Source organism: Diachasma alloeum, unplaced genomic scaffold (assembly GCF_001412515.2).
Source record: "Diachasma alloeum isolate Michigan unplaced genomic scaffold, Dall2.0 Dall_scaffold_00177, whole genome shotgun sequence".
Taxonomy (NCBI): Eukaryota; Metazoa; Arthropoda; class Insecta; order Hymenoptera; family Braconidae; genus Diachasma; species Diachasma alloeum.
In genome coordinates this window covers 1-25703 of record NW_021680343.1, presented here as the reverse complement: position 1 = coordinate 25703, position 25703 = coordinate 1, and the positions used below count along the sequence as shown (strand labels likewise).

General features: G+C 39.5%; 4 protein-coding genes across 10 annotated transcripts in view; 3 read left to right on the top strand and 1 right to left on the bottom strand.

Moving 5' to 3' along the window:
* Nucleotides 1–5738, top strand: part of LOC107037740 (GATA-binding factor A) — a 48079-nt gene extending 42341 nt beyond the window's left edge. Inside the window, exons 4-6 of the mRNA XM_015256463.1 lie at nucleotides 2560–2732; nucleotides 3741–4023; nucleotides 5022–5738. Of these exons, the coding sequence (XP_015111949.1) occupies nucleotides 2560–2732; nucleotides 3741–4023; nucleotides 5022–5341 (776 nt within the window). The 3' untranslated portion in view covers nucleotides 5342–5738. The remainder of the gene's footprint in view (nucleotides 1–2559; nucleotides 2733–3740; nucleotides 4024–5021) is intronic.
* A 770-nt stretch (nucleotides 5739–6508) lies between these two features.
* LOC107036910 lies at nucleotides 6509–14387 on the top strand. Its single transcript, XM_015255163.2, has 12 exons — nucleotides 6509–6674; nucleotides 8936–8968; nucleotides 10611–10736; nucleotides 10790–10978; nucleotides 11056–11298; nucleotides 11358–11555; nucleotides 11805–12032; nucleotides 12104–12553; nucleotides 12792–13122; nucleotides 13195–13400; nucleotides 13468–13671; nucleotides 13746–14387. Exons 1-12 carry the CDS (start codon nucleotides 6509–6511, stop codon nucleotides 14102–14104), a joined length of 2733 nt encoding a protein of 910 aa, XP_015110649.1. The 3' UTR covers nucleotides 14105–14387.
* LOC107037716 (rho GTPase-activating protein conundrum) lies at nucleotides 14116–18312 on the bottom strand. Of its 5 annotated transcripts, none has more exons than XM_015256432.2 (6): nucleotides 17630–18312; nucleotides 16815–17076; nucleotides 16515–16756; nucleotides 15631–16447; nucleotides 15199–15543; nucleotides 14116–15107 (listed from the first exon to the last, which is right to left on the bottom strand). In XM_015256432.2, exons 2-6 carry the CDS (start codon nucleotides 16954–16956, stop codon nucleotides 14737–14739), a joined length of 1917 nt encoding a protein of 638 aa, XP_015111918.1. In that variant the 5' UTR covers nucleotides 16957–17076; nucleotides 17630–18312; the 3' UTR covers nucleotides 14116–14736. The 5 variants fall into 5 exon arrangements, with proteins under 5 accessions (XP_015111918.1, XP_015111926.1, XP_015111935.1 ...); XM_015256440.2 differs by having other exon boundaries at nucleotides 18148–18312; XM_015256449.2 differs by having other exon boundaries at nucleotides 16815–16989; nucleotides 18148–18312.
* A 1365-nt stretch (nucleotides 18313–19677) lies between these two features.
* Nucleotides 19678–24949, top strand: LOC107037047 (serine/threonine-protein kinase meng-po). 3 transcript variants are annotated; one of them, XM_015255376.1, is made up of 6 exons: nucleotides 19678–20468; nucleotides 21038–21365; nucleotides 22215–22476; nucleotides 22589–22871; nucleotides 23095–23402; nucleotides 23506–24949. In XM_015255376.1, exons 2-6 carry the CDS (start codon nucleotides 21297–21299, stop codon nucleotides 24711–24713), a joined length of 2130 nt encoding a protein of 709 aa, XP_015110862.1. In that variant the 5' UTR covers nucleotides 19678–20468; nucleotides 21038–21296; the 3' UTR covers nucleotides 24714–24949. The 3 variants fall into 3 exon arrangements, with proteins under 3 accessions (XP_015110862.1, XP_015110868.1, XP_015110855.1); XM_015255382.2 differs by lacking the exon at nucleotides 19678–20468 and having other exon boundaries at nucleotides 20519–21365; XM_015255369.1 differs by lacking the exons at nucleotides 19678–20468; nucleotides 21038–21365 and having other exon boundaries at nucleotides 21759–22476.
* The last annotated feature ends 754 nt before the right edge of the window (nucleotides 24950–25703 follow it).

The following is a 25703-nucleotide window of genomic DNA, read 5'->3' as shown; positions in this document are numbered from 1 at the left end:
TCGCATTACGCCACGAACACCTCAACATAGATGTATTTATTAATAATTTTCCCCAAAACTAGTAAAAAATAACGAAAAACATTGTCAAAGTCCTACCATCCCAAACTAAATAAATTAACCATCTCCTCTTCCCAATTTGTCAGGGAGAAAACAGCATCCTGGCAGCATGGAGTCGACGGTTACACGCATCACGCCCTGGCGGGGCACACGGGTGGCTCCCCCGCAGGTATGGGAGCGCACGGAGCACACGGCCACCCCCACCCATCCCACCCCCACACAGGCCACCCTCACGCAACCCTCGCGAGTCCATTCTACGCGCAAAACGTCGCGATGATGTCCTCCCGGTGGCCTTACGAATCCGCTGGCTTCCAGCGCGCCTCGCCGTACGGTAAGTCACCTCTCCATGTTGTTTTTTTTTTTCCAGAGAATTAGGTGAACGCACTCAGCAATGAGGACTGATACCGCGAACAAAAGTAGCGGGACTACTTGCACTACGACGATAAGATATCCTCGCTATTTCCTATTTCCACCGATTAGTTATTATCATAGGCTTTTTAGTAGCGAAGAGGGGAGTAATGGTTATTGTTTTTATCTTGCCATGCGGGTGAGTTAAAAGCCATTTTTTCAACTCAACTTTTTTGCATTCTACTTCACTCTGCGGCACGAGAGGTCAAGCTATTTTTAATTGTCAAGTGTACGTTTCTTTAAACCTTGTGACTCATGACTCAAATTATTTCAAGTTCAATTTACATTCTACCGTTCTATTTTCATATTATCGCGCTTTATGTTGAAATTACGATATTTACTTATTAAAGCAGAGGAAGTATCGGGTGATAGGGAGGGCGTAGGCGTGCAGGAGATAGTCGTGACATAGGAGAAGTAGTTTATAATTTTTTTTTTCATTTTAGCGCATTTCAAATGCTAGAACTTTGAGGATACTCACGTATTTTTTGTTTTCCTGTTTTCCTTTTTATTTTTATTTCATTCATCAAATTTTTCATCTCAATCGCATGGAAAAATTTGAAAAATGGTCATGAATAATTTATGTTATTTGAGGTACGTCCGGAAGAAAATTACTCTTCGAAAACGATCGCTTCATATAAATTAATAATGAGAATTGTGTAAATGGTCAATAATTTTTTTTGCAAGGAATTCATTTCTGTTTAAATTTGGGGTATAAATGAATTTTTAACGTTTTTGGAAAAATAGTTCTGAAGAGAGAAAATAGATTTTGCAATAAATTATTTATAAGGAGGGGTCCTTCTATAAATTTTCCGTTAAGGTTTAATTTTTGTCTACAGTTTTAAAATGTTTTGAGTTCAAAATGTAAGGAGGTCAATTTTTACCAGACTTATTGCATTCTTTAGTAGATTATTATTTCGGTAAAAAATTTTAAAAGATTATCCGATTATTAAACTTGGGAGGCATTTTTCAACAGTTTTACCTTTTTAGGAAGTAAAAATAATAATTTTCAATGAAATCACGACTATTCAATGCCAAATTACGTTGAATTTTCAATGAATTAAAAATTTGTCCTGATTTCTACAAATTTTGAGAAAATAATTGAACTGAAATTTGCAGTTCTTCTGAATTTTTCCCATGAAATTCTGAATTTTCAAAACGTGATAAAAATTTCCAAAAACTTTACCGGAAATTTCAGCCAAATGTTTTCACCCCTGTAGAATATATTCAGTAAACTTAAAAAAAATCACTGTTCAAAATACTCGGACGTTCTTAATAAGAAGTTCTATCCGAATTAGAAACACGCGAATGCCAATGAAATTCACCTCCTCACCTGGAGTATGTCTGGAGAATAAAACCCAGAGGCAATGCGGCACCGAAAAGTGATTTCTTTTCTCGGATCGCACACACCAGAAGCGGTTAACTACGGGCCATGTGGGCAAAGACTCAGTGTTATAAGTGATAGCGGTGGGCTTTGAGGGATGGTGGCACCGAGTACAGAGTGCTCGAGTGCTCCCCGGTGCAGTTTTCAACTTGCAACAGACCACTTAAGAGTCCCAACGATAAATTTGAGGGACTTGAAGTCTCCCGGGGTCAGAGGGTTTCGAATAATCGATCTGTCATGCGTTCTAAATTTGAAATCATGATGTTTCAGTCTATTATCTTTATCTTCAGCTTCCTGAATTGCCGAGAGAGTTGACGGCTCGAGTGGTTGAGGGCTTCGCCCTCAGGTGGCGGCAGCTTACGACAAATTTTTATTTAAAAAAATTTACTTCGTTTCTAGGATAGAAAAAAAATCGTTAAAACACTCCACGAATTTTGAATTGATGATGATTCGTTATTGAAAAATCATGAATCGATGATGAGATGATCAGCGGGATAATTGAAGAACCGAAATTATTCAAACGACTAGTCGTAAATACAATGACCCAGGCGTGAGGAGACTCATTCGTTGGGGAATAATGTACGTTTATTCTCTTCTTAATTCATCGGGGCTCGAATCGATCGATTATCATGCGCACACGAGAGAGAGAGAGAGCGGCGAGGCCAAAGGAGCTCAGATTATACTCAAAGCGTATTACGATTTATGTTTCGCAGATACGGCGATGGATTTTCAGTTTGCCGAGGGACGAGAGTGCGTTAATTGCGGGGCTATTTCCACCCCACTGTGGAGAAGAGACGGTACCGGTCACTATTTGTGTAATGCCTGTGGACTCTATCACAAGATGAATGGAATGAACAGGCCGCTGATCAAGCCATCCAAACGCCTCGTAAGTATCAGAATTCACTGACTCAATTGCCCTTTAAAAATTTCGAAATTTAAAGAAGAAAGGCGAATTGATAGCGAATTGTCGTGAAACTTGTGCCGAGTGAAAATGAAAAATTATCAAATTACCGAACATTTGTAATGATTCTATCAATCGAAATTTGATTTATATCAATACCATTTGATTTTTCATTGTGAACCGAAAGAGAAATAAAACGGGAATTTTCGGCGCACTTTTTAGGAATTTTTATCAAGTAACAATTTAACTGGAAATTTCACGGAATTTCGTCTTTAAAACTTGACAATTTGATGGATAATAAGTGGAAATTGTATATTCCAGTTAAATTATTCTGTGAAAACTAATGAAAATCAGGAAAAATTATGTGAATATATTTTCAGAGAGAAAAAAGTTTAGATTTTCAGGTCAATGCCATAGATTTTCATTACCATGTCACTGATTTCAGGGATATGTCTCTGATTTTTAGAAATTTATCACCAATTGTTGTTGATACTCGACACTTACTATTTACTGAAAATCAAGACTTCTTTTGTGCAGTTTTTTGTTCAATCTATTAATTAAAAATACAGCATAATTTGGTAACAAAAATATTCATGTTCTTATTGAAAATACAAGTGAAATCAGTAATTTTCGTCTTTTTACTGCTCGAAAATTTATAATTTCACGATTTCTTTCCCCGCTAAATTAAATTTAAAGTTGCTGTCTTGAAAATTATCGCTAAACTATCAGTTATAATACTCCGAGAGCTTCATAATTATTAATTTTTTAATTGTTCCACGAGATGTCGAATACCGCAATTCTATTGTTCGGAAGGGTGATAGGTGAAATAATTTATAAAATTGTTTTTTTTTCTGATACTGTACTTCCCGAGGCAAATTCATCAAATAATTCAACTAATTACTCCTCCGACTATTCACCCTCATTCGCACAATTGTTATCATCCTCTTCTCACGAATTATCGCCATTCGGCGTACGTAATTGGCAATGGGACAGATCTCCGAATTCCAGACGGCGACTAGACGACTGGGTCTGTGCTGTACCAATTGCGGAACCAGAACAACGACACTGTGGAGGCGTAACAATGAGGGTGAGCCCGTTTGCAATGCATGCGGTCTCTACTTCAAGTTGCACGGGGTGAATCGCCCACTGGCAATGCGAAAGGATGGCATACAGACGCGCAAGAGGAAGCCCAAGAAGACGCCCGAACCAAATGCACCGAGATCCAGTGGAAATGATCACGAGACGTCGACATCGACCAGATCATCTCCGTCGAACGGTAATTATCAATTTATCAGTGGGATTTAATTATACTTTTGAAAGCTCTCAACTGGAATTTCTGATCAAGGATTTTTGGAACGAAAAGAGTATAAACTTTAAAGTCAAAGTCTTCTTTTGGTGGTGGGGGTGACGGAGAATGATTTTTTTTCACCAAATGTACACGCAGAGAAAAATTCAACAAAAATTACCAGAAAAAAAACGTAAAAATTACGTTTTGAAACGTAATCCGTGAGCGAAGTAAAATTCAATAAAAAGTGTGAGTCGGAACTGAAATTGTACGGATCGCCACGTAAATTCTACGATTTGTTCCGTAAAAAATAACCACCCGTCTGATGACTCACCGCTATGGGGACAAGTCGTTCCGTAATTTTTCCTCAACAATTGAGAAATTTTACGGAAAGGAACGTAGAAATAACTCACCAGCTTCATAAAAACTGTTGGGTAATAATAAGTTGGCATAATAATAAGTCGGCAAGTTTCTGTAAGATTTTACTTCTTCGGGAAAAATTACGTGACAATTTCGTAAAAAAACGAAACAGTGATGAACCTGAGAATGCACTGAACGTTTCAGATTTCTTCTCTTCCATTCCTACAAAAATTGCCGGAAAACGATTGCCCATTCCGGATTACGTGAATTGTTCCGTAATTTTAACTGAATATTTCTCTCCGTGTAGTTTCCGAAATTTCACTTAAGTCCGTCCCCATGTCCCTCAGATCTAACGCCGAGAAAAATGCCATACTGTCGCGGGAAATTTTATAGCTGGAACAGTAATTGTTGCATCCACAGATGTTTTTTTTTACCGAACGCATCGTAAGATGTCCTTCGTAAAAGTATTTGTTATTGCATTGCAATTTCGCTTCCCGATTCCCCTCTTCTCTTAAAATTTTCCGCGATGATCTAAACAATTTTTACTCAACTTTTCTGACCGTAAAGTATTCAAAGCCATTTTTGAAATCAGACGACCCCTGAAAATTCTCTCACTCTCAATCCCCCAGACTTGAAGAGCAGTCAACAGCCGCCTCAGCATCACCAGATAGAGTCAACAAAGTCCTCATCATCAGTATCAACTGACCGTCCAGTGTACCTGGGTCACACATCGCTGCTGGCAACTGGAGGAGTGCCAGCAGTGAAAACCGAGCCAAGAAGTTGCGACGGAATAGTCGGACAGCCATACTCATCGTACTACCAGCATCCCCATCAACTCGATCCACCGACAAGTGACCACCAACAGCAGAATTATTACCAAACCCAAGAGACTTCGTACCACCATCAGCATCACGTAGCAACAGCTGCGAAACTTCTCGCGTCATCCTAGAACAATTTCTCACCATTCGATATTTCGTAATGAACCGAGATTTGACGTTTTCACCCTATTAATTCATTAGATAAATCTTCAGTGTCCTGTTGAAGGAGTACTTTATGTGTGATACCTAAGTTATTTATGCACACGCGATATATTGCTATGGATGCGTCTGACTAGATCGTTTTTTTACATTTTTTTTATGTTTCCTCTGTAAATATTAAAGGAATAATTCAATGTAGTAGATATTAATCACTGATAATTACTAGATTAATCAGCAACGAATTGGAAAAAAAATGCACCTGTAAATAATACTTCAGACTTATCACTAGATTCTACACTATTCCGATGAATTTGATTTAAGAATAATTAATAAAAATAATCGTAAATTGTGCCGTAGGAATTACAAAGAGTCTCTCCATTTTTTTTCGTGTACTTAACGTAATAAAGAAAATCGTTACAAACGAGAATATCTAAATGTTATTAATCTTTACCCATGACCCCTCTTATTATGTGTACCCAAGTGAGGATAATGCATTCTACCAGAAGAGTTCCTGAGGAGTGAGCATCAATCCTTGGAAAATTCCCTTCATTCGATATTTCGTAATGAACCGAGACTTGACGTTTTCACCCTATTAATTCATTAGATAAATCTTCAGTGTCCTGTTGAAGGAGTACTTTATGTGTGATACCTAAGTTATTTATGCACACGCGATATATTGCTATGGATGCGTCTGACTAGATCGTTTTTTTACATTTTTTTTATGTTTCCTCTGTAAATATTAAAGGAATAATTCAATGTAGTAGATATTAATCACTGATAATTACTAGATTAATCAGCAACGAATTGGAAAAAAAATGCACCTGTAAATAATACTTCAGACTTATCACTAGATTCTACACTATTCCGATGAATTTGATTTAAGAATAATTAATAAAAATAATCGTAAATTGTGCCGTAGGAATAACAATGAGTCTCTCCATTTTTTTGTGTACTTGACGCAATAAAGAGAATCGTTACAAATGAGAATATCTACCTGTGAATGTTATTAATCTTCACCCCTGACCCCTTTTATTATGTATGCTCAAGTGAGGATAAAGCTTTCCGCCGGAAGAGGTGCTCGAAGGGTGAATGACGGAAATCTTGGGCAAATATTTTTTCTATTTCTACCTTTAACATCGATGTTTCCACCCCCTACTGGTTATGTTATTCCAACAAATCCCCCCTCGATCGGAATCAGAATCGACGGTGTCGACCTGGACGAATGGACAATTCGAGTTCACATCGCGGAGTTGAGTGGTCGAGAATCTGACGTCTTTTTGAGTATTAGGGAGCAGAGAGCAATGGGTGAGTAACAGTTGTGAGATAAAATTAGGGGCCATTTCACTCCTTCGGTTCCTGAATCCCTTTCTCTTTGGCATTTCTCGTTAGCGCAATATTTCAAATTGTCAATTGCCACTTATATCTGTCTGTTATTAAGCTGCCGATATGTCCTTTTGAGGGAGAGTAGATAGAGGCTGATGGCAGGTGTGAAGAACTTTCAGCTTTCAATGCTATTTCTTTGATTGTGAAATTATCATTTAGATTGTTTTAATGAGACAGAGTAATCGTTCCTAATTAGTTATTAATGGAATTGGGGTTTTAACTGGGACAGAATTGATATCTATAATTCAATAGTGAAGTGATAAAGGGAGATAAGTCGACTTATCTCCCAGTTGAGTTTTTGAGGAGTATTTCCGAATCTAAGGGAGATAGCGAAATTTTCGTAATTACATTTTTTGTTGCACTGAATCGGCTCCACAAAAATGGTTATGACAAAAATTTTGCTATCTCCCTTAGATTCCGAGATATGGATTGAAAACTGGTCAATAGTCAAAATTGACTTATCTCCTTTTACCACTTCCCTACTGAATTGTCAATTAATCAAAATTAATTGTAAAAATATTTTGACTGCTTTGAATGAAGGCGTCTAGCAAATTTATGATTTTGTACTGAAATTTGTTCAATTAAAATTGAAACTTCATATTTTTCACATGAATTCTATTTCTGGAAAAATTCTATATGATTCCGAAAAGAATATTTTTGAGGTGTAAAATTAATTGTTCGTAAACGATTACAAAAAACGGTCGTAAATGAAAAATTTCAATTTTTCAATGATTTTATAGAGGTTTCTTCAAAAGGAGAGCTTATAATTATTTTTTTAGATTTTGAAAATGTTCCCTGAGGGTTCAATAAGAAGAATCGAATTTAGACCTTGAAAGTTTAAATAATGAAACGATTGCAAAATGTCTGGAAAATTAGGATTGAATGGGGCTTAGCAAACATCGCTATTAAAATTGCCATAAACAGATATTCGCCTAGAAAAATGGGGCATTTCCTTAATTGCAGCTATCAATATCCAATTCTATTCTCAAAAATGTCGCAAAAAATTTCACATTTCTCCAATGGTTTGCCATGAAAATACAAGCAGTTGGCGAATCGCGACCTCTTCAACTCTTTCAGGAGTCCCCCATTTTGTTTATCCGAAAATGATTCATTGTGCCCCTGCCTACCCTCCTCTAGCTAGAATTTCTTTCAATCAACAGGAAGAACACTTCCAACTCCAGTCGCTTGCAAAGTCTGCGGAGATCGATCCTACGGAAAGCACTATGGAGTCTACTGCTGTGACGGTTGCTCCTGTTTCTTCAAGAGATCGGTTCGTCGCGGTGCCTTGTATACATGCATAGGTGCTCCCCAATAAATCCAACATAAATCCCAATCCCACGAGAAAAAAAAACAACAATTGTCGTATAATTGCAGCAGGCACAGGCACATGCGCAGTGGACAAAGCCCGGCGGAACTGGTGCCCCCACTGTCGCCTGAGGAAGTGCTTCGCGGTGCAGATGAATACCGCAGGTGAGATTATTCAATTCGATAATTTTCCAACCCACAGTATTGCAACATTGAGAGATAACCCGCGAGATTGACTGGAAGTGGGGAGGGGCGACTCAAGGAGAGGCAAACATTGCCGCGTGCCCGACACACGTCCAACCGCTGGTGTAGGATGTGTCAACATTCGTAATTGACAGACCAGTGAACTGGGACTGTTAGAGTCGGGGGTTGAGTAAATAAATCCTGGCACTGTGTTAGATAACAATGCTCTCTATTCAAATCACGGAAAAATGTCGAATCAATTGTCCTGGCGATAATATTTTAATGAAGAAATGACTGTGTGAATAATCAAAATGCAGAGTTCATTCGGGAGTAAAGTAGCACAGAAGTTCATTTGACGGCGCATTTGGATTATTAGATGTTCGTGAATCCGTTATCATCGCGATTTGAGGATATTCAAGGAATTTAGCCATTTTACAATGATTTTAATATTTAAACTTTGCACGTAGGAATTTGAATCTCGATATTGAACCGTTAGAAAATATTCTGAAAATCAGAAAAATGGAAAGTTGACTTTGGAGGAAGATTGATGAAATAATTTATAAATTGCAATTTTTTTAAATTATGAGATTTTGCTATAAATAATTTATAAACAATCAATTTTCCACCATAAACAGTATATTTCCGGCCTTTTATACTCATTATTCCATAAAGACAGCTCGGACATTTTTCCATAGTGATTTTTACTTTTAAAAGTTTGGGGACGGGCTAATCCTGGACCAATCCCTGGACGAGGAAAAGTGAAGGTCAACACGGAAAAATCATTTGTGCGGAATCATAACAACTTCATTCATATTTAGATTTTTCCCAGAAATCGATTTTATGCCGAAAAAAAAGGTTTCCGAAAGCGTCAACAATTTCCATGATTAATTTATGAACAACGAATGTTCAAGAAAATAATAATTCTATGAAAAATGTAACTTGAATGACGCTGAATATTGATGTTTTTTTTTCCAAATTTTTCTCACACAAAAAATCATTTGTCTGGGTGTTTTGAAGAATTTCACCGTTCCTTGGTCACATTTTCATCAAAACCTCGTCTTGAACTTGAGTTGCCCCACCCCAACAATTCCAATCCACCGGCATTTAACAAACATCCTCCACCAATCACTGCACATTTTGTCATAAAAAAATCGTCCATCTCTTTTGATGATATTAACATTCCCATCAAAAGCCATCGACATAACCCACCCAATCGAATAAATTTAGCCGTTCAAGAAGAGCGCGGTCCGCGCACCCGAAATCGTGCGTCATCATCTCTAAGTTCAACGACACCTTGGAGTCCAATAGAGTCCGCACCAACGGCATTCACACCAAAGATCAACGAAGCAATCTGCCCAGAAACCAGAATGGCGACGAGTATTTTTCCGCCTGCGTTGTTTCCTCCACTCCTTCCCGGTCTTGTCTCCTCAGGTAATCTCCAGGAAATTTGAGTCCACCAACACCAGTCCAAAGGAAGTAATGTCTGATAACTTTAGGGGAAGCCATGCACTACGAAATCTCCGCCCAGATATTCCTCTCGTCGATCCGCGGCGCTCGCAGACAACGAGACTTCTCAATGCTGAATTCCTCCGATCAAACGACAATGTTGCGACAGAATTGGGCCGCCATATTTACCCTGCGAGCTTCTATATGGCCGATAGACCTGGTCGAACTGCAACCGCGAAATCCAACGTCTAATAGAACGATAATCACATGTTTGTCATCAGCCCGGGCAACAATACGTAAACTACAATTGGATGAAGTGGAGATTTCGTGTTTGGAAACTTTAGTAATTTGTCGTCCAGGTGACCAAAGCAAAGGTTTTATTCAATCTGATCAATTTATGAATTATATTTCCTTAGAATCGATCATTTTCCGCTGCAGAGTTGGCTGAAACTGTCCAGGCACTAGGTGCAATGACCACAGGAAGAGCCACCGCATTAGAGTCTCTCATCCAGCATCTCCAAGGGCGAGACGATAACGGCCAGCGTCTTGCCGAGATTCTCCTCATCCTTCCAATCCTATTCACCAGCAGCTGCAAGGAACTAGGCCTCGCTCTGTTCGCCCCGATAATCGGTGACGTAGCTCTCGACCGAGTCATCGCCTCAATCCACTAATCAGAATAAACATGTACTGCACCATTCAATCAATAAATTATTAACCAAACTCAGCGTTCGTTCTTAATCTACTAACAACAACGCAACCAAACACGTAGTTTAGGTACCGATGTATGAACGTTCGACGTGAGTCATGTTGATTGGAAACTAGTGGGTGCTCATTATCGCAGTAAACTTTTCGCTAATTCATTCATGCGATTCAATTCGGTCGAAGAGTGCAAGCAAGATTAATCGGGTTTCACCGAGAATTGAGTCAAAATGATTGACAAGTTGATCAAAGTCCTTCTGACTGCTCTCATCATCGTATCTTCGATCTCCTCAACGGATTCGTTGACAAATGCCCTAGATTGGAACAAGAGTATCTTCGCCAATGAAGACTGTAAGTACCCGCCTAACATCCAAGATCAATCCTTTTGATTGAATAATGCTCAGGCAGAGAAGAACGACAACCAGTGGTCGAGTACTACCACCACAATGGAATGCAGTATCTATTTTTCTCGCAACGCGTCACATGGGAGGAAGCCAGAATGCTCTGCCGAAGCTATAACTCACGATTGGCACTCCTCGATACAATGGAGAAGGCATTGGGTGTGGCACGATCGATAGCTGAATCAAACATAGGTCAATAGCGATTTGTTTTTAGTTAATTACATCAACAAGTTTCTGGTTCAACGATTCCTTTTTTTCTGGCGATCCAGTTATGGAGGACACTTGGGTCGGAGGAAGGAGAATCGACTTCGTGTGGTACTGGATTGATAAGGAAACAGGTCCATGGAGAAATGAGATTTCCATGGAGCCTAATATCGAAGATTATCCGCCGTGGAGTCGAGAGCCAACCAGACCGACTAAAGAGTGTCTGGCTATTGATCGGAGATCACACGAGCATCCGATTTTTATCGACGTTGATTGCAGACTTCAGAGGCCTTTCATCTGCGAGAAAAGTAGATCTTTAGTGGAGGTGTTTGGAGGCATTTTGTTGACGGTTTCTGTCGGTTTTTAGGAGATGGGGAGGTTATCAGCAGTCCAGTTCCTTCCAAGTGGGTTCAGATTAATCGCAATACTTATGTCTTGTATCATGGAAGGGTCACTTGGCGGGAAGCAGCAACTTTCTGCAGGACCAAGGGGGCGAGGCTGGCTATTCTCAAAAATTCTATGGTTGTTAATATTCTTACTAATAGTATGGCGAAGACTAGACCAGGTTTGATATTCAATTTTTAAAATATCAATGCAAATTATGAATATTCATCAATTGTAATTATTGTAATTGTAATTGTTGAATGATGGAGAGAGACTGCTCCAAATGGTTCATCCATTTGAAAATAATTTTTTTATTATCATTGAAGAGAAGAGGTTCAGTGAAAATTCAAGAGACTTCTTTTTATGTAGATGTTCATCTCCTGTTCTTTTGCTCGAGGATTGTCTTTTTTGTTCTGAAACTTGTTTTAAGATTTTGAAACTGTATGGATTGGCGCATATTACTCATACGGCCAGTGGGTTTGGATGGCGACTGGATCAGTTCTGAATTCGCTAACGGACGAAGGTGGCTATCCACCTTGGAGATTCGGTCGTCCTGAGAAGAACGACGGCTGTTTATTATTGGATAGACATATAGAAGACAATTCTACATTCGTGGAGGCGGCCTGTGATCGCAAGAGAGATTTCGTCTGTGAAGAATGTAATTTCTAAAAATTTCCTCCGCTTATTTTATCAGCACATAAATTGATGCTTTGTAACATTGATTTGTAGATTCTGATGACGAAGAGGATGATTGGATGGACGAACCAGTGCAATTCTCCTTCGAAAACAGTACGTACATAATCTACCCAATCCACAAAACCTGGAGAGACAGTCGAGATTTCTGTAACGAAAGAGGAAGTGTCCTGGCGTATGTGGAGCATGCGAACGCAGTGAATTTGGTTATCGAAGCGATGGGTGATCATCCCAGAGAGATTGCCCACGTATGGCTAGGGGGAGAATACAATAAGAGACTGGACGAATGGCGCTGGATTGGAAATAACGAGAAAATACTAAAGGAAAAGGACGAGTTTGGATTCCCTCCGTGGGCGCATATCGACGGAGAGATCGAAGCAGATTCCGGCAGTACCTCATGTCTGAATTTAGACAGAACTGATCATGTCAAGCCTCACTTCTACGGACTGGAGTGCAACAGCAAACAGCCATTTGTCTGTAAAATAAGTGAGAAAGCCTATTCTTTAATTCAAAATGAACCTTCTTAAATTGTTCTCATCTCCTGACCAAATGACGCGATTTGAATGGGTCAGGTCTTATTTTAACGTCTGCAAAAATGGTTTGAAAAAGAAAAACAAAATCAACTATTTAAAATGGTGCATTCACCCCGTCGCCCAAAATAACCAAATTAAAAAATCCTAATCATCATTTAAACCAATAGATAACTAGTTTATCATCCTTTCAGCATGCGACATACCTCCACCGATACAAAACGGCAATTGGAGCTGCAGTGACATCACCGACGGCCGGCAATGTCTCCTGCACTGCGAGGGCAATCTGATAATGATGGGAATCAAAAATGTTACCTGTAAATTCAAAAACGGATGGGTATCTGGAAATAATCCAATGGAATTCCCCCTTTGTCTGCAGCCGAGAATGTTTACCACAAGAATGATTCGATCACTGAGTCAAGATATCCAGAAGAGCTCTGGATATTACATCCTCTTGGACCATTCATCATCGAAATTGAAGCCTATTCTCGTGGAATTTGTTGAGCGCATCGTCATCTCATTTCCGTATTAAACCAAATTTTCACGCTTCCGAATATTTTATTCTGTCAAAAGGAATTTGATAGGTTTTCTTTGCAGAGCATCGCGCAATTTGAAATTCGGAATGACGACATACCTGACCAATCCTCCAACTCATTTGCCATTCAACCAGACAGACAAGTGCGCAGTGATTTCAGCGGTTCGATCATTGCAAAACATCACGTCTGACATTAAAACCGCAGATGTAAACATCAGTTCAATTCAAAAAGACATTTCGATGTACGCCGGCCGCAGAATATCGATAAGTCAGTCGTCTGCGTCCCTAGTAGCGTAGTAAAATATTTCAGGGTCAATTATCAATTCATATTCCAGTTGCGGTAATCGATGCTAAGCGTGGAGCTGTTTACACAGATGCTCTCATGCAATTCAAAGCAGTGGGGCATCACATTATTGTTGTGGGACTCAGAGAGGACACTGAGACACTCCTACCTTTAGCAACGATTGGTTTCAACAGGAGAATTAATTTGTTTTTGTTTGAGGAGGCTGACATTGCAGCTGTCGTCAATGAGATCAAGAGTAAATAAAGAATTCCTGAATACATTATTCTCCGGGATGAAAACGAAGAAAATTATTCTGATGAATATTTTCAGATCACGAGAGGAAGCGGTCTAGATGTTCAGACACCCCAAAAATCGATTATTCTCCAACTTTTAAATATTTAGGAATCAATGAGACGAATCCTTTTCCACAAGACACGAAGAAGAATTTACCAGAACCGAGAGAGAGTCTTCCATCAATTCCTTCAGCTTCAACAGGCGGACAAGAGGACGAGAATCCTTGGAAGTTGGTGACTCGTTCATCCGCCACCCCTGAATCTACCACTGAGTCAGAATACGAGGATCTGCAACTTCGCGAAATTCAAAGAACCACTGCCAAAGCTGATGCAAACCCCTCTCAAGAACCAAATGCAAAACGTGAAACTGATCTTTATGAGGAAGAAGACTCCTAACTCACTCTCAATTATTTTCTTTGGCACTTTATTAACGTAACAAAGTACGAAGGCTATGTACAATTATCTTAGAGTAGTATGGCGTGTCAAATTGCAAATCTTAAACAATTAAAAAAAATGCCTTGAAGAAAATGACACGTCGAGGTTTGTATGGTGAGATGTAAAAGTTAATAAACAGTTAGAAGTACGTTGTACTGATAATTAATTCTAGATTATAAAAGTACCTCAATATTTGGAGATAACGTACTCCAAATCAATGCCACTTACGTTATTTTGAGTCAAATCTTTGATAGTTACTCTCAACACTGGAAGGCCTGTGGATTTTCACATAAAAAAATGATTAATTGGTGCTTCAAACTTTTTACATATGGATACACAGCACCCATTTACAACATTATTGCACCACATATTACAAAAAAAAATGAATGTTTTTCATCATAAAATAAACACGAAAGAGTGGAAATTCCCCGTGTTTCTGGTAAAGAAGAATTTATAAAAAAAAATTAACAACCTGTTCTAGATAGAAAATTACATACTGACGATGATGAAATCTTACAAACTCCGTTATATCTTAAGACTGGCAGAAAGGCACCAAAAATTTGTAAACAACAAAACAAAAAAAGTTCGTTGTATTATTTCTTCCTGTACTTGCGATAGCGCTCCTCCTCGTATTGTCTGCGTAACTGGCCGATTAAATTACTAGGCACATCCCACAGTTTATCCATATTAATGAGCAATGCCTCTGTCACTTGACAACAAACAGCGGCCATATTTACCTGAGCACTTAGATCAGTACGATCACGTGGATAAATGTATCTCGGGGGAAATAACGAGGGTGCAACAATCATAGCAACATTGTGAATTGACATTTTGTTTGAGCTCTGATTCTCCACGACTAATTTGAAGAAGGTTAATAATTCTTTGAGAGTACAGCGGTGTTCCACTGGTAGCAGTAGCACCAGAAGATTCAAAGCGTAAGACAATTCATTCGGATTCTTGACACCTGAAAGCAATTGCATTAATCATAAGATCCCACTAATTCAATTGACGTGATGTTTCAACTTTTGTAATATACAATGCATCATGAAACCCACCATGACTTTGATAAAAAGCATCAATAAGTTCAATCGTCAGCAACGGCTGCGGCAAATCCCTCAACAATTTTTTCAGCACAGCTGACAAATCATGACAGGGACTCCGTTGAAACAATCTATCAGTCTCCTTAGGTTTACTATAAAAGTCCATCTCCAACTCACTGCACAGTGCCTCCACCTTTTGCTTATGTCCACCCACTCTGAGGATACCCTCCTCCTTAACCCCACGCCTGGTCAATTCACTCAATAATTTTTGAAAAACAAGAGGAATATTGCTCTCCTCAATCGTCAACTGACTATCACGAAGTAGCAACGTGGACAACGAAACACCGAATAAATTTCCAGCTAAAAATAAAATCGCAAATTGTTTTTTCAAAATCTCCGACCAAAACCACAACCCAACAAAATTCCATTCATCAACTCAGTATTTACCTTTCCGTCTGCGTTTATTTGGCTTGCGTTTAGTGAGTGGAACATTGTATTTATCGAATACAGAGGTTAACTCAAGCCACAGGAGTGGTTGAAGCCTCATGATATCCCTCTGAGACATCATCTCCACTCTCTGTCGATTATCATCGTCCTTATCATCCTCGACATCCCAGTCCCCACTGGCAGTTTCATTGGCCCTGCACATTTGTTCAAAACTCAAGTGACCATGCGACGACGTACGACTCAATGGTCTCGTTATCAAAGTGTCGCAAGGTCTCGTCAATCCATACAAACTGCTGTGACTCCTTGTCACGGTGGCATGACTGCCGGGGTTTCGTCTGAGGGTGGACTCTTTGCTGCCAGGTACTTTTCCAGGTTTGACATCCAGATCCGCAGTGCTGGCAACCTCACTGGGATCACTGCCACTCCTCTGAGGTCTTGCAACGTGAATAGTCCCAAGTCTGTGGAATCCAGTGAGCTGAATACCCTCAGAATCGCAGGCAATATCTCCTCTGTGAGACCAGTGATGCCCAGCCCTTCGGAATATCTCTTGCATTGGAAGTGGTGTTGGTGCAACAACTGGATTTTGGACCGTAGTGGGAGCACTAGGTAGCCTCCTAACCGTTTCCTTCTCATTCGTATTCTTTGTGTGAGAGTGAAAGATGGAAACAAAACTTGGAACAGTGACGTGAGGATGATGCCTCTCCGTCACACTGACACTAGGTGGTGATGGTGGTAATGCACTGTCCCCTGTTTCACCTGACACAGAGTCTAACGAGTCCGGTGTAGCACTGCGTGATCTTGTCCCAGTGCTCGACACCTGCAATACATCGTCCTTGATCACGATGTTACAATTGGATTTTATTCAAAAGAATTAACAATCTTACTTCAACATCTTTGAAGACATCTCTGATGTCGGGTTTTCGCGCTCTTGTGCGTTGATTGAAGCGCTGTTTAACCGTATGATTGAGGGATCTTACTCTACGTTTAACCGCTTCAGCTTGTGCACGTGACAGCGGACGGAGTGCTGCACCAAGTTCATCGGGTTGAACTTCTCTACCTGCTTTCCAGGGCTCTGTCAACTCACCTAGACCAGCGGCTCTCAACCACTCTGCTTCCTCTTCCCCCTCTAAAAATTCACATAATGAAAATGCATTCGTGAATCATTAGCCTAATGACATTCATACCGTCGTAACTGCGTGGACTGCACTCCTCGTCTAGATAATCGTCCAGCATTTTAGTTTCCTCCATCATCTTCTGGTAGGCCTCCCAGTACTCGTGGAGATGTGCATCACCACCACTGTACGTCATTCCGTGTGCACGATCCATCGTACACTTGTGTGATATAAACTATATTTGTGACTGTTTAACAGTGTAAAATTCAGTTCAACTATGATTCATTCGTATGAAATCACATTTCGAGGTTGGACGCTCGTTAAACCGTTAACCCTGAAATTTTTTTTTCAAAAATCTACTGATAATTCCGGAAAGATAAGCCGGCTAATTATCACTAATGATAGCGTATCTCGAAACAAGTGCTCCTCCAAATTACAAGCCGTGAGAGAGAATGAAAATTTATCAATCGTAAAGTCGTAGATTCGTCTAATCCCCCCATTGGATATTATTGAATAAAGAAAACTAATTAAGATAGTGGAATACGGAGAAAACAATCAACGAAAAAATACATGAAAAGTGATGTGAAATACCGGAAAATTTATCTATTTTTTTCATGTTTCTTCATAAAAAAAACTCCTAAATTTTACTGTTTGTTGAAAAAAATGACATTACAACAGGAAATTTTTTTTATTTATCCTTCGTATCGTGATTCTTTCCGTTGATTTTTTTTCTCAAGAAAATAACAAAATAGCCGTTCGCACAGAAATATCGCTGAACAATATCTAGCCCCGTTAGAAATGCTAATGTAATTGGAGCGAACGAGTTGAATAATTGTTGTGTATTTGTTTTCCATGGAGGTGGGGAAAGAAGAAAAAAAATTCCATACGTCACGTAAATTGTTGCGAAACCTAACCTCGCTGTTTGACAGATATACAACAAACTGAGGAGCCTCTCAACACCTCTTCGGACGCCCCATCATGAATGAAGGCCAAATGTTTATGAGGGGGATCGGTATACACCGCTGCTAAGCAACTGAATGACGTGTACACCAATCGAAATTAAATCGTTTTTTATTACAGGTGAAACACAAACACAACAAAGCCAGTGAAAAATAAGACGCAGTGGTTATTGGGGAATTGATACGCGAATGATGAATTTTTTTCAAAAGTCATTGATGTTTGATTAAGAAATATTAATGGAGTCTATGATCAAGCCATTAAGAATGCATTATAAATTCTGAACAGCGCCCACAACGATGAGATATTGCGATACATCTAGCATCAACTCTATTCATTCCGTATACGGTTAAATGGCCAGTGTGAAATGATAATGAGTGGATTAATTTGCAATTGATAAATCAGGTATTTTTTGATTGATATAAATTATTTGCCTTGTCAAACTCACAGTCATAAAGGCGCGACAGTCGATCCCTCGAGGTCGCCTGACCACCACCTGTTGAATGCCGTGTTTTTCAAGCGAAAAATATACAGGAGAGCGATGGTATTTTTCAAGTGGAGGGAATTGAGGAGATTGTGTGCATGTGAAGGCTGAAACCTCCAAATTGTGTGGGTGTGTGGGTCCACTGGGAGGCGGTTGCAGCCTTCACCGCTAGATGGATTTACTTGGTTATTTCTGATAGTTTTGATTTGTTAAAGATGTTGCAGGCGCACTGATAGACTGATTCATTGATTTCAAACGACATTCGTTAACTATTAACGAATGGTCGAGTTGAATATGACCAAATAAATATTCATTAATAGTTAACGAATAGTTCACTTGAAAGGTGAAAGTCGAGTCAAACAAGGCTCCTCAAATATGCATTTGTTAACTATTAACGAATGAACATTTGGTGAGACCGAATAGACCCTAGACTTCAACCAAATCCATTTGTTAACAACAACTAATCCTTTCTATCAGTGCGGTAATTGTGGTTGCTAAAATAATCAAAAGTGAAATTTTCTTTGCTTTCACTTTAGTGGAAAAAAATGTATTAATCAATCCGACAAAATTATAAACCGCCAAGCGAAATTAGATATCGAGAAAATAAATTCGGAAGATTATCTGTGCCACGCGGCCAACGGGGTTGAAATATCTCTTTTGTTTTTTGTCCCCCCCGTTACGTTTAACACATCATTCCCTATATCTCCAAATTTTTTCAAAATTTTTTTTCGATTCCTTAGGAGAGGGGAGGGTTAAATGTTTACTTTAATTATAACTTTGTTTGATTAATTTTTCGATACCGATAAGTTTTTAAATTTTGAAATTGTGATAAATGTTCACCATGTCTATTGTGTGATACAATTGATGAAAAAAAAAAATAACTTTTTTAGTGAACCCTAAAAAATATAATTTTTTAAGCGCATACATAGCACCCTTGACTGTATCATTAGAGGAGATCTGAGTTTGTTTTGTTAGACGCAACGAATTGGAGCTAATTTTAATCAAATTGAATTCATTTTGATCGAATTATCACATGGAGAGATTGTAGTTTCTATTTGCGTGGGACAGCTGAATCAATCGAGCGATGATAAAGATGTTTATGAAAATTGGTTTATTCAAGTGGCTGGGACAAATATCGTAATGAGTGAGACTTTGATTGATGGGAATTTTTGTCAATTGTAATGCGTGAGATAAGAACGAAAGAAAGATATATTGAGAATTGATGATTGATAGGAATTTGTACAGGACAAACACACGAGTCTCAACTTTTAGTGTTTTACCCTTTTTCAAATTTTTTAATCTTTTTTAAATTTTTAATTACTCAAGTGAATGCAATTATCCACGTGCCCTCAATTCAAATTCGTAATCAAAACATTTATGAAACTTTATAGATCTACATTAAAAATCCACGGAAATGACTTTTAATGTAGATATTTCGATTATAGTTTGAATTTTCAATTTTATATTAAAAATTGCCCAAAACCGAAATTAATTTTGCATCGTTTGGAAATTCCCAATTATTATTCGCCTGGAATTTCTTAATTTTTCGTCGTTGTGGAGGATTGAATGTCCTTCACTAAAAATTTTAACGGAAATTTTCCAACTATGCATGATTATTCATCTCCAAATGATCAATTCACACCCCTTCCAGCTGATCGATTCCATCTACAACCCCCACACAACAGTAAACGAAACAAATAAGTACCAATCTAAACATATACATCCACCAAAAGTCACGCTCACATGCTCCAACAGCATCCCAAAATCGTCGTTAAACTCAATCAAAACAATCCAAATAACTGATACCACTGTATCTACCACAATGAAAACTATACCCGTCTGTTCCCGTCGACGTCGATATTGTCTCGACGGCTCGCAAGCCGGCTCGACGCCAAAATCAGCTCAGTTGCTTTCCGGTCGGTGTTTTATAAATACTGCAGACAGACGGAGAGTGCACCGTACAGAGGGAGCATCGTTCAAAGCCCCTATCGTTATGTCGAGAGCAATTATCTGAATGAATGTCGTAAATAAAATAAAGTGAAATAATCTCAGTGAAGATTGAATTTATTTTCACAACTTAATCCCCAACTTTGCACTTGGATAAACCGACTTCACCAGAACTTTCATAAATATGTGATTGTGTCAACATTTTCCGATTGCTCTACATTGCTTAATTACCCCGGGACAACCAGTGGTAATAATCGTCAAGAATAATTCGTGTCGAAAGCTGAATAATGTGAACTTCAAGAAATAAATCAAAATTATTTTTATTGGCTTCAATTCAGGTATGTTTTACTAGCTCATAAATTGTTACGAAACTGAAACTGCCGTCAAATTTTCGTTGTTCTTCCATTTTCACTATTTCTCCCACTAAATTCTATTGATTCGTGTAAAAAACAGACGTGCAGGTAACACATTAAAGTGAGGAAACTAAAACTATGAGAGACTGATCTACTCCCGCTGATGGTGCAATTCCCTTGGCAATGACTAGGAATTGAGCGTCGATTCGGTCCGATGAATGCCGTGGTTTTCGATTGCGAAAGCTGTCGATTGAAAAGCAATGCATGAATCAAATATTTCGTCTCCTCTCCGCACGACTCGTTAGAAAATCTCACGGTCAAATGGTAGAATAAATGGGTCAATGTGAATGGAAACAAAATTGAAACGAATAAAAGTGGAAAATCCACGCAAATAATTGTGCCAATAACTCCAAAACGAGTTCATTCAGAAGAAATATCGAGACATCACTCACGACCTTAAAATTCTCTACAAAGGCGATATATGCTCAATAATTTGAGACCCGTCTTCCGCTTTTAAACTTTTACATCGACAATAAAAGTTTTATAATTCCCAGAATTTGAAAGTGGAATAAACGAGAGGACAAAGCCACCGAGAGGGCGAAGACACTGGGACATCACTCAGCCACGAGCCGCGACGATGACTCGATCATCGGAGCGTTAATTCTCTTGATCCTGGAGTGCGGTGCCCTTTGGCATTCATTCAAAAATTCAGCACAGAGACGATGATCGCAGAATGACGGGGCTTGTTGACAAAAAAAAGTGAGATAATTCAAACTTCCCGGAAGAAAGTTCAAAGAAACCAAATCCACAAGAATGAGTAATCTGTCCAAGAAATCCATCAGCGGATCCATCCACAGAATCCGTGAATTTGAATTGGAAAAGGTATCCTCATTGTTTGTTACTAACAAATAATCCACTGGTCGTAAACCAAAAATTCTCTTCCTGCTAACGACGTAATCTTGGCTCATGTTCTTGGAAATACCCAGTAGCATTATAGGCGAATTCGAGGCCACAATAAACTCGCAAAGACATGATTATCCAAATAATACAATTCCCGCGAGCCCTTAAAACGAGTTTCCAGATTATATTCAAGAATGAAAATCTGGGATATCCAGAAATAGTATCAGTTGCCAGCATTTACGTACGTGAGTAACGGTGCTAGGTACCTATTTCTGGCATTAAATTCAATCTGTACGGTAAAATATACCCAATCTAATTATACACATGCAAGCATTGTGATAAACTTCCACAATTCTCTATTATTCATTCACCCCCCCCCCCCTACAGTTTTTATCGCATTTTGTTTCATCATTTCTTAGATATTTAGACATCAGCCGTCTGTTTGTGGTGCTAAAAGTCAACAGGACAGTTGTTAAAGCCCACAAATCATAGAATATTAAAATCCCAGTGTGAGTTAACGTGAAAAACTTGAAGATCACAGGAAACGTTTTAACTGCTTGTCATCTAATCCCGTAAAAGCGTGAAAAGAGTTTGACGTATCGCGTTTGCTTTCTTCGTAAGTCCAGTCGTTGCACATGCTCGAACACTAACAAAATTAAAAATAGCATTCGTGGAGTAGTGAAACACTGGTTCTTGAGTCACAGATCAAAGTGGGATATTGTAGAGGGGGATACGTGAAAAATATTGAAGATTATGGGACACAGTGGAATCAGATATGCCACTGGCATCATCATGACCACTGAACTGTGTATGAATTTGTCGTGTCTCCAGGTCAATCTTGCCGAGGAGTTTGATATACTTCAGATTGTTGGTGAAGGATGGTTTGGGAAGATACTGCTGACCGAGCACAAGAGCACACAGACAGAAATGGTGTTAAAAGCATTGCCAAAAGCTTACACAGCTATCACCGATTTCTATCGAGAGTTTCATTATGGCTTACATCTGTCAGCTCATCGAAACATCATCACTACGTACGATGTTGCCTTTGAAACGGCTGGATTCTACGTTTTCAGTCAGGAATATGCGCCCCTCGGTGAGTTCATGTCAATAAGACATAATATTTCTGGTCATTTATTGATATGAATATGTTTTTCCCTCTTTCGTTGAGCCTGGAAAATGGTTTAATGTTGGATTTTTCCGTTCAGGTGATCTAACTGCTAATGTTTCTGAGACTGGTCTTGGTGAGCTCCATGCGAAACGAGTTGCGAGGCAGCTGGCGGCTGCTATTCATCATATACACAGTCGTGAACTTGTTCATCGGGATATTAAACTCGATAATGTGCTTGTGTTCAAAAGTGACTTCTCAAGGATCAAATTGTGCGACTTTGGGGAGACAAGGAAGGTCAATACTATCGTTAGGAGACATAATGAATGGCTGCCTTATTCACCTCCTGAAGTGCTGAGAGTTGAGCCGGAAGAGAATTACAAGTGAGTGATGAATTTGCCATCAAACTGGCCAAATGTACCTCATGCAGTCAATTATTGCTGACGAAGCATCACGAGAACTTTTTTTATTGCAAATTTCTCCTTGCCATTTTTATTGCACATCCCTTGCAACTGTATTGCATTTATAACGTTTGATCGTTCCGACACAGAATCGTGATTGTAATTTATTTTTGATGGTTTTGTTTGCTCCTGTGATGATTTCCAGAGCCCTGATAGCCCACGATGTATGGCAATTCGGAATTGTTCTGTTTGTTTGTCTAACCGGATGTTTGCCATGGCAGAAAGCTGCCCTGGACGATAGAAGATACACCAGGTACCTGAATTGGCACTCAGCCACACTGAAAATTGCGAAGAAACCAAAGTTGTTTCAGCTCATCAGTTCGAGGGCACAAACGATGTTCTCCAGACTGCTGGAGCCAAAATTGGAAAAACGGCCAGTGAGTGTTCTGGAGGTCAACAAATACGTTGATGACCGGTGGCTCGGAAAATTGGGTGCTGAGAAAGCATTGAACGGTACGTATCACCAACAAATAACCACTCAATATCGATTCCAAGCGCTGACATGGATCCCGTTTCCTCTAAATATTCTAAACTCCTTCATCACTGTCAATCACAGGTGGCGCAGACGAGAGAGACGAGCTCTGTCCCTCCATGTACAGTTTCCATAGTTCCCTAGAGGAGAAGAATCAACTCCTCTACACCCTGACCCGCTATGGAATCGAGACTACAGTGGACCGAGCCAAAAAGAAAGACAGAATTCGCGAGTGGATCCAGGCAAGTGCCATCGCAGAAGAGAACGAGGACGACGACTCAATTCTCGAAGAGCTAGAGAAACTCCACGAGAACTCGGAAGACGACGAGGCGAACATGAAAGGCAGGCACTTCCCCGAGAGGCGGCCCAGCGTGAAGAGCTCAACACCAGACAGACCGATCACAAGTGCCCAGGTGAAACCAAAGGAGAAAAATGGAAGTTTGGAGAAACGACACAGAAAGTCCAAATCCACACATCGACCTTCCCTGAAGAACATAGAGAGGCGAAACCCTTTCGCTCCTCAAGTAGCCAGGGAGATGCAGACGATCGCAAGATTCTCGAGTTTTCCAAACGGAGATCCCAACTTTGGCATCAACACCAGCCACTCCTTGCCATCATTGCCAACAGGCTTGAAAGGAGAAGATCTGCAGCCGCTTAGACACTCAGGACCTCTGGGATCCATTGCTCCAGTCCAGAAGGCAGCATCAGTGACTCAAATTGTCACAAACGATGATCAGCAGCTTGATCGAACCCCGTCAGTATCGAACAGAGGCACAAGTGCCTCAAACTCCTATGACAATATTCCCACTCCCATCAATTCCACCCCAGAGTCCTCAAGGATTGAGATAAACGGAAGCAAATCACCCCCACAAGCTGACGAAGCTGTCAATAATTATCATCAGAATGTCCCCCAGAGTCCCCTGCCTCCAACGAGGAGGAACAAGGGACAATCCCCTGCGCAAGCAGCTTCGCAAAGTCCCAGAATGTCTCCCCACGTCGAGAAGAACATCGGTGGGAGTAAAAATACTTCCAATCAGGCTCTTCCGATGTCTCTATTCGCTGGACAATTAGTCATGCAGAGCTTCAAGACAATTCAGGGTGTGACTCAGCACGCATCCAAGCCAGTCGCTTCTAGTTATAATAAGAAGGAGAGTGAGAGGAATGAGGGACACGGGGCAGTATACGGAAAAGACGCTTATGAACATTATGGGGTGGCTCAAGGGGCCATCATCAGGCCCCAGTTCAGCAGGAATAGAGGTTCTCCAGGGAGTAGCCGATCTGTTAGCAATTGATTTTCATTTTCGATCGTAATTCGAGGAAGATTATTCGATGTGGGACCAGACAGTGATGATTCAAGTTAATTCGTGATTTTTTAATTGAAATGCCAACTTTGATGAAAATTGGGGTAATATTATTTGTGGGGTATTATTTGTGGGGTAGTCGGTATTTTCAATTGTTAAAAGTAAATGTAAAGTTTTATTTTAGTCGATTTTCACGGAGTGAGTTATTAAAATTGTTTTGAAAAGAATTGCGGAAAAAGTTATTAATTATTTTGTTATAACACTTCATGAATGGTTTCTGGATAAATGTGAAATTTAATGAAGCATGCGAGACTCACCGTTGGAGTTTCACTAGTAGTTCTGCTGCCATTCCTCCATTGTTGACGTAAAATTCCATCTGAATCCTCTTGGAGAATCGCACAACTATTTTCACACAGAAACACTTGATTTGTTTTCAGTTGAAAAATAAAAAACGTGAGGAATCGAAGATGAAATCACAGTTCATTGGTGGATTATCTCAGAATAAGAGATTTCAAGTTGAAATGTCAAGAAACATGAGACTAAAAATCGATTATTCCATAAACCAACAATTGTAAAAATTCAAATTGATTCATCACGATTCGACACTTTATATCAGAACTTCATCACTTTCTCTTTCTTTTCACAGTACATTTGCAAATTCAGCAGTCAATTTCACTTGTAACACTCACGCACATATTTTTTCACGTTAACAACTCCGAAATCACGCCCATCTCCGCAAAAATGGAAATTCTCCTACAAATACATTGGCTCTGGTGATGTTTGGATAACAGCGCTCTTGAGTATAAGAGTATAAAAAAAGCAATTCTGAGGAGTCCATCTACCTTTAGAGAACCCAAATTTCCTCAGGAATCGAATGGAATTGGTTTTAAGGCTCTATCTCTAATAGTTTCGGAGATAATCGCGAAAAACAAAACGCCCAAAAAATAATAATTTAATTTATCTTGTAAATGGTGTAGGAAG

Coding starts and splice junctions, on each gene's coding strand:
- LOC107037047 (XM_015255369.1), top strand. CDS start 22,137: ATGGGACACAGTGGAATCAGATATGCCACTGGCATCATCATGACCACT. Junction 22,477..22,588: donor TCAGGAATATGCGCCCCTCG/GTGAGTTCATGT, acceptor TTTTCCGTTCAG/GTGATCTAACTGCTAATGTT. Junction 23,403..23,505: donor TGCTGAGAAAGCATTGAACG/GTACGTATCACC, acceptor TGTCAATCACAG/GTGGCGCAGACGAGAGAGAC.
- LOC107037716 (XM_015256413.2), bottom strand. Junction 16,757..16,814: donor CAGTCCACGCAGTTACGACG/GTATGAATGTCA, acceptor GTGAATTTTTAG/AGGGGGAAGAGGAAGCAGAG. Junction 16,448..16,514: donor ATGTCTTCAAAGATGTTGAA/GTAAGATTGTTA, acceptor GATGTATTGCAG/GTGTCGAGCACTGGGACAAG.
- LOC107036910 (XM_015255163.2), top strand. CDS start 6,509: ATGTTTCCACCCCCTACTGGTTATGTTATTCCAACAAATCCCCCCTCG. Junction 12,033..12,103: donor AGATTTCGTCTGTGAAGAAT/GTAATTTCTAAA, acceptor ATTGATTTGTAG/ATTCTGATGACGAAGAGGAT. Junction 13,401..13,467: donor CGGCCGCAGAATATCGATAA/GTCAGTCGTCTG, acceptor TTCATATTCCAG/TTGCGGTAATCGATGCTAAG.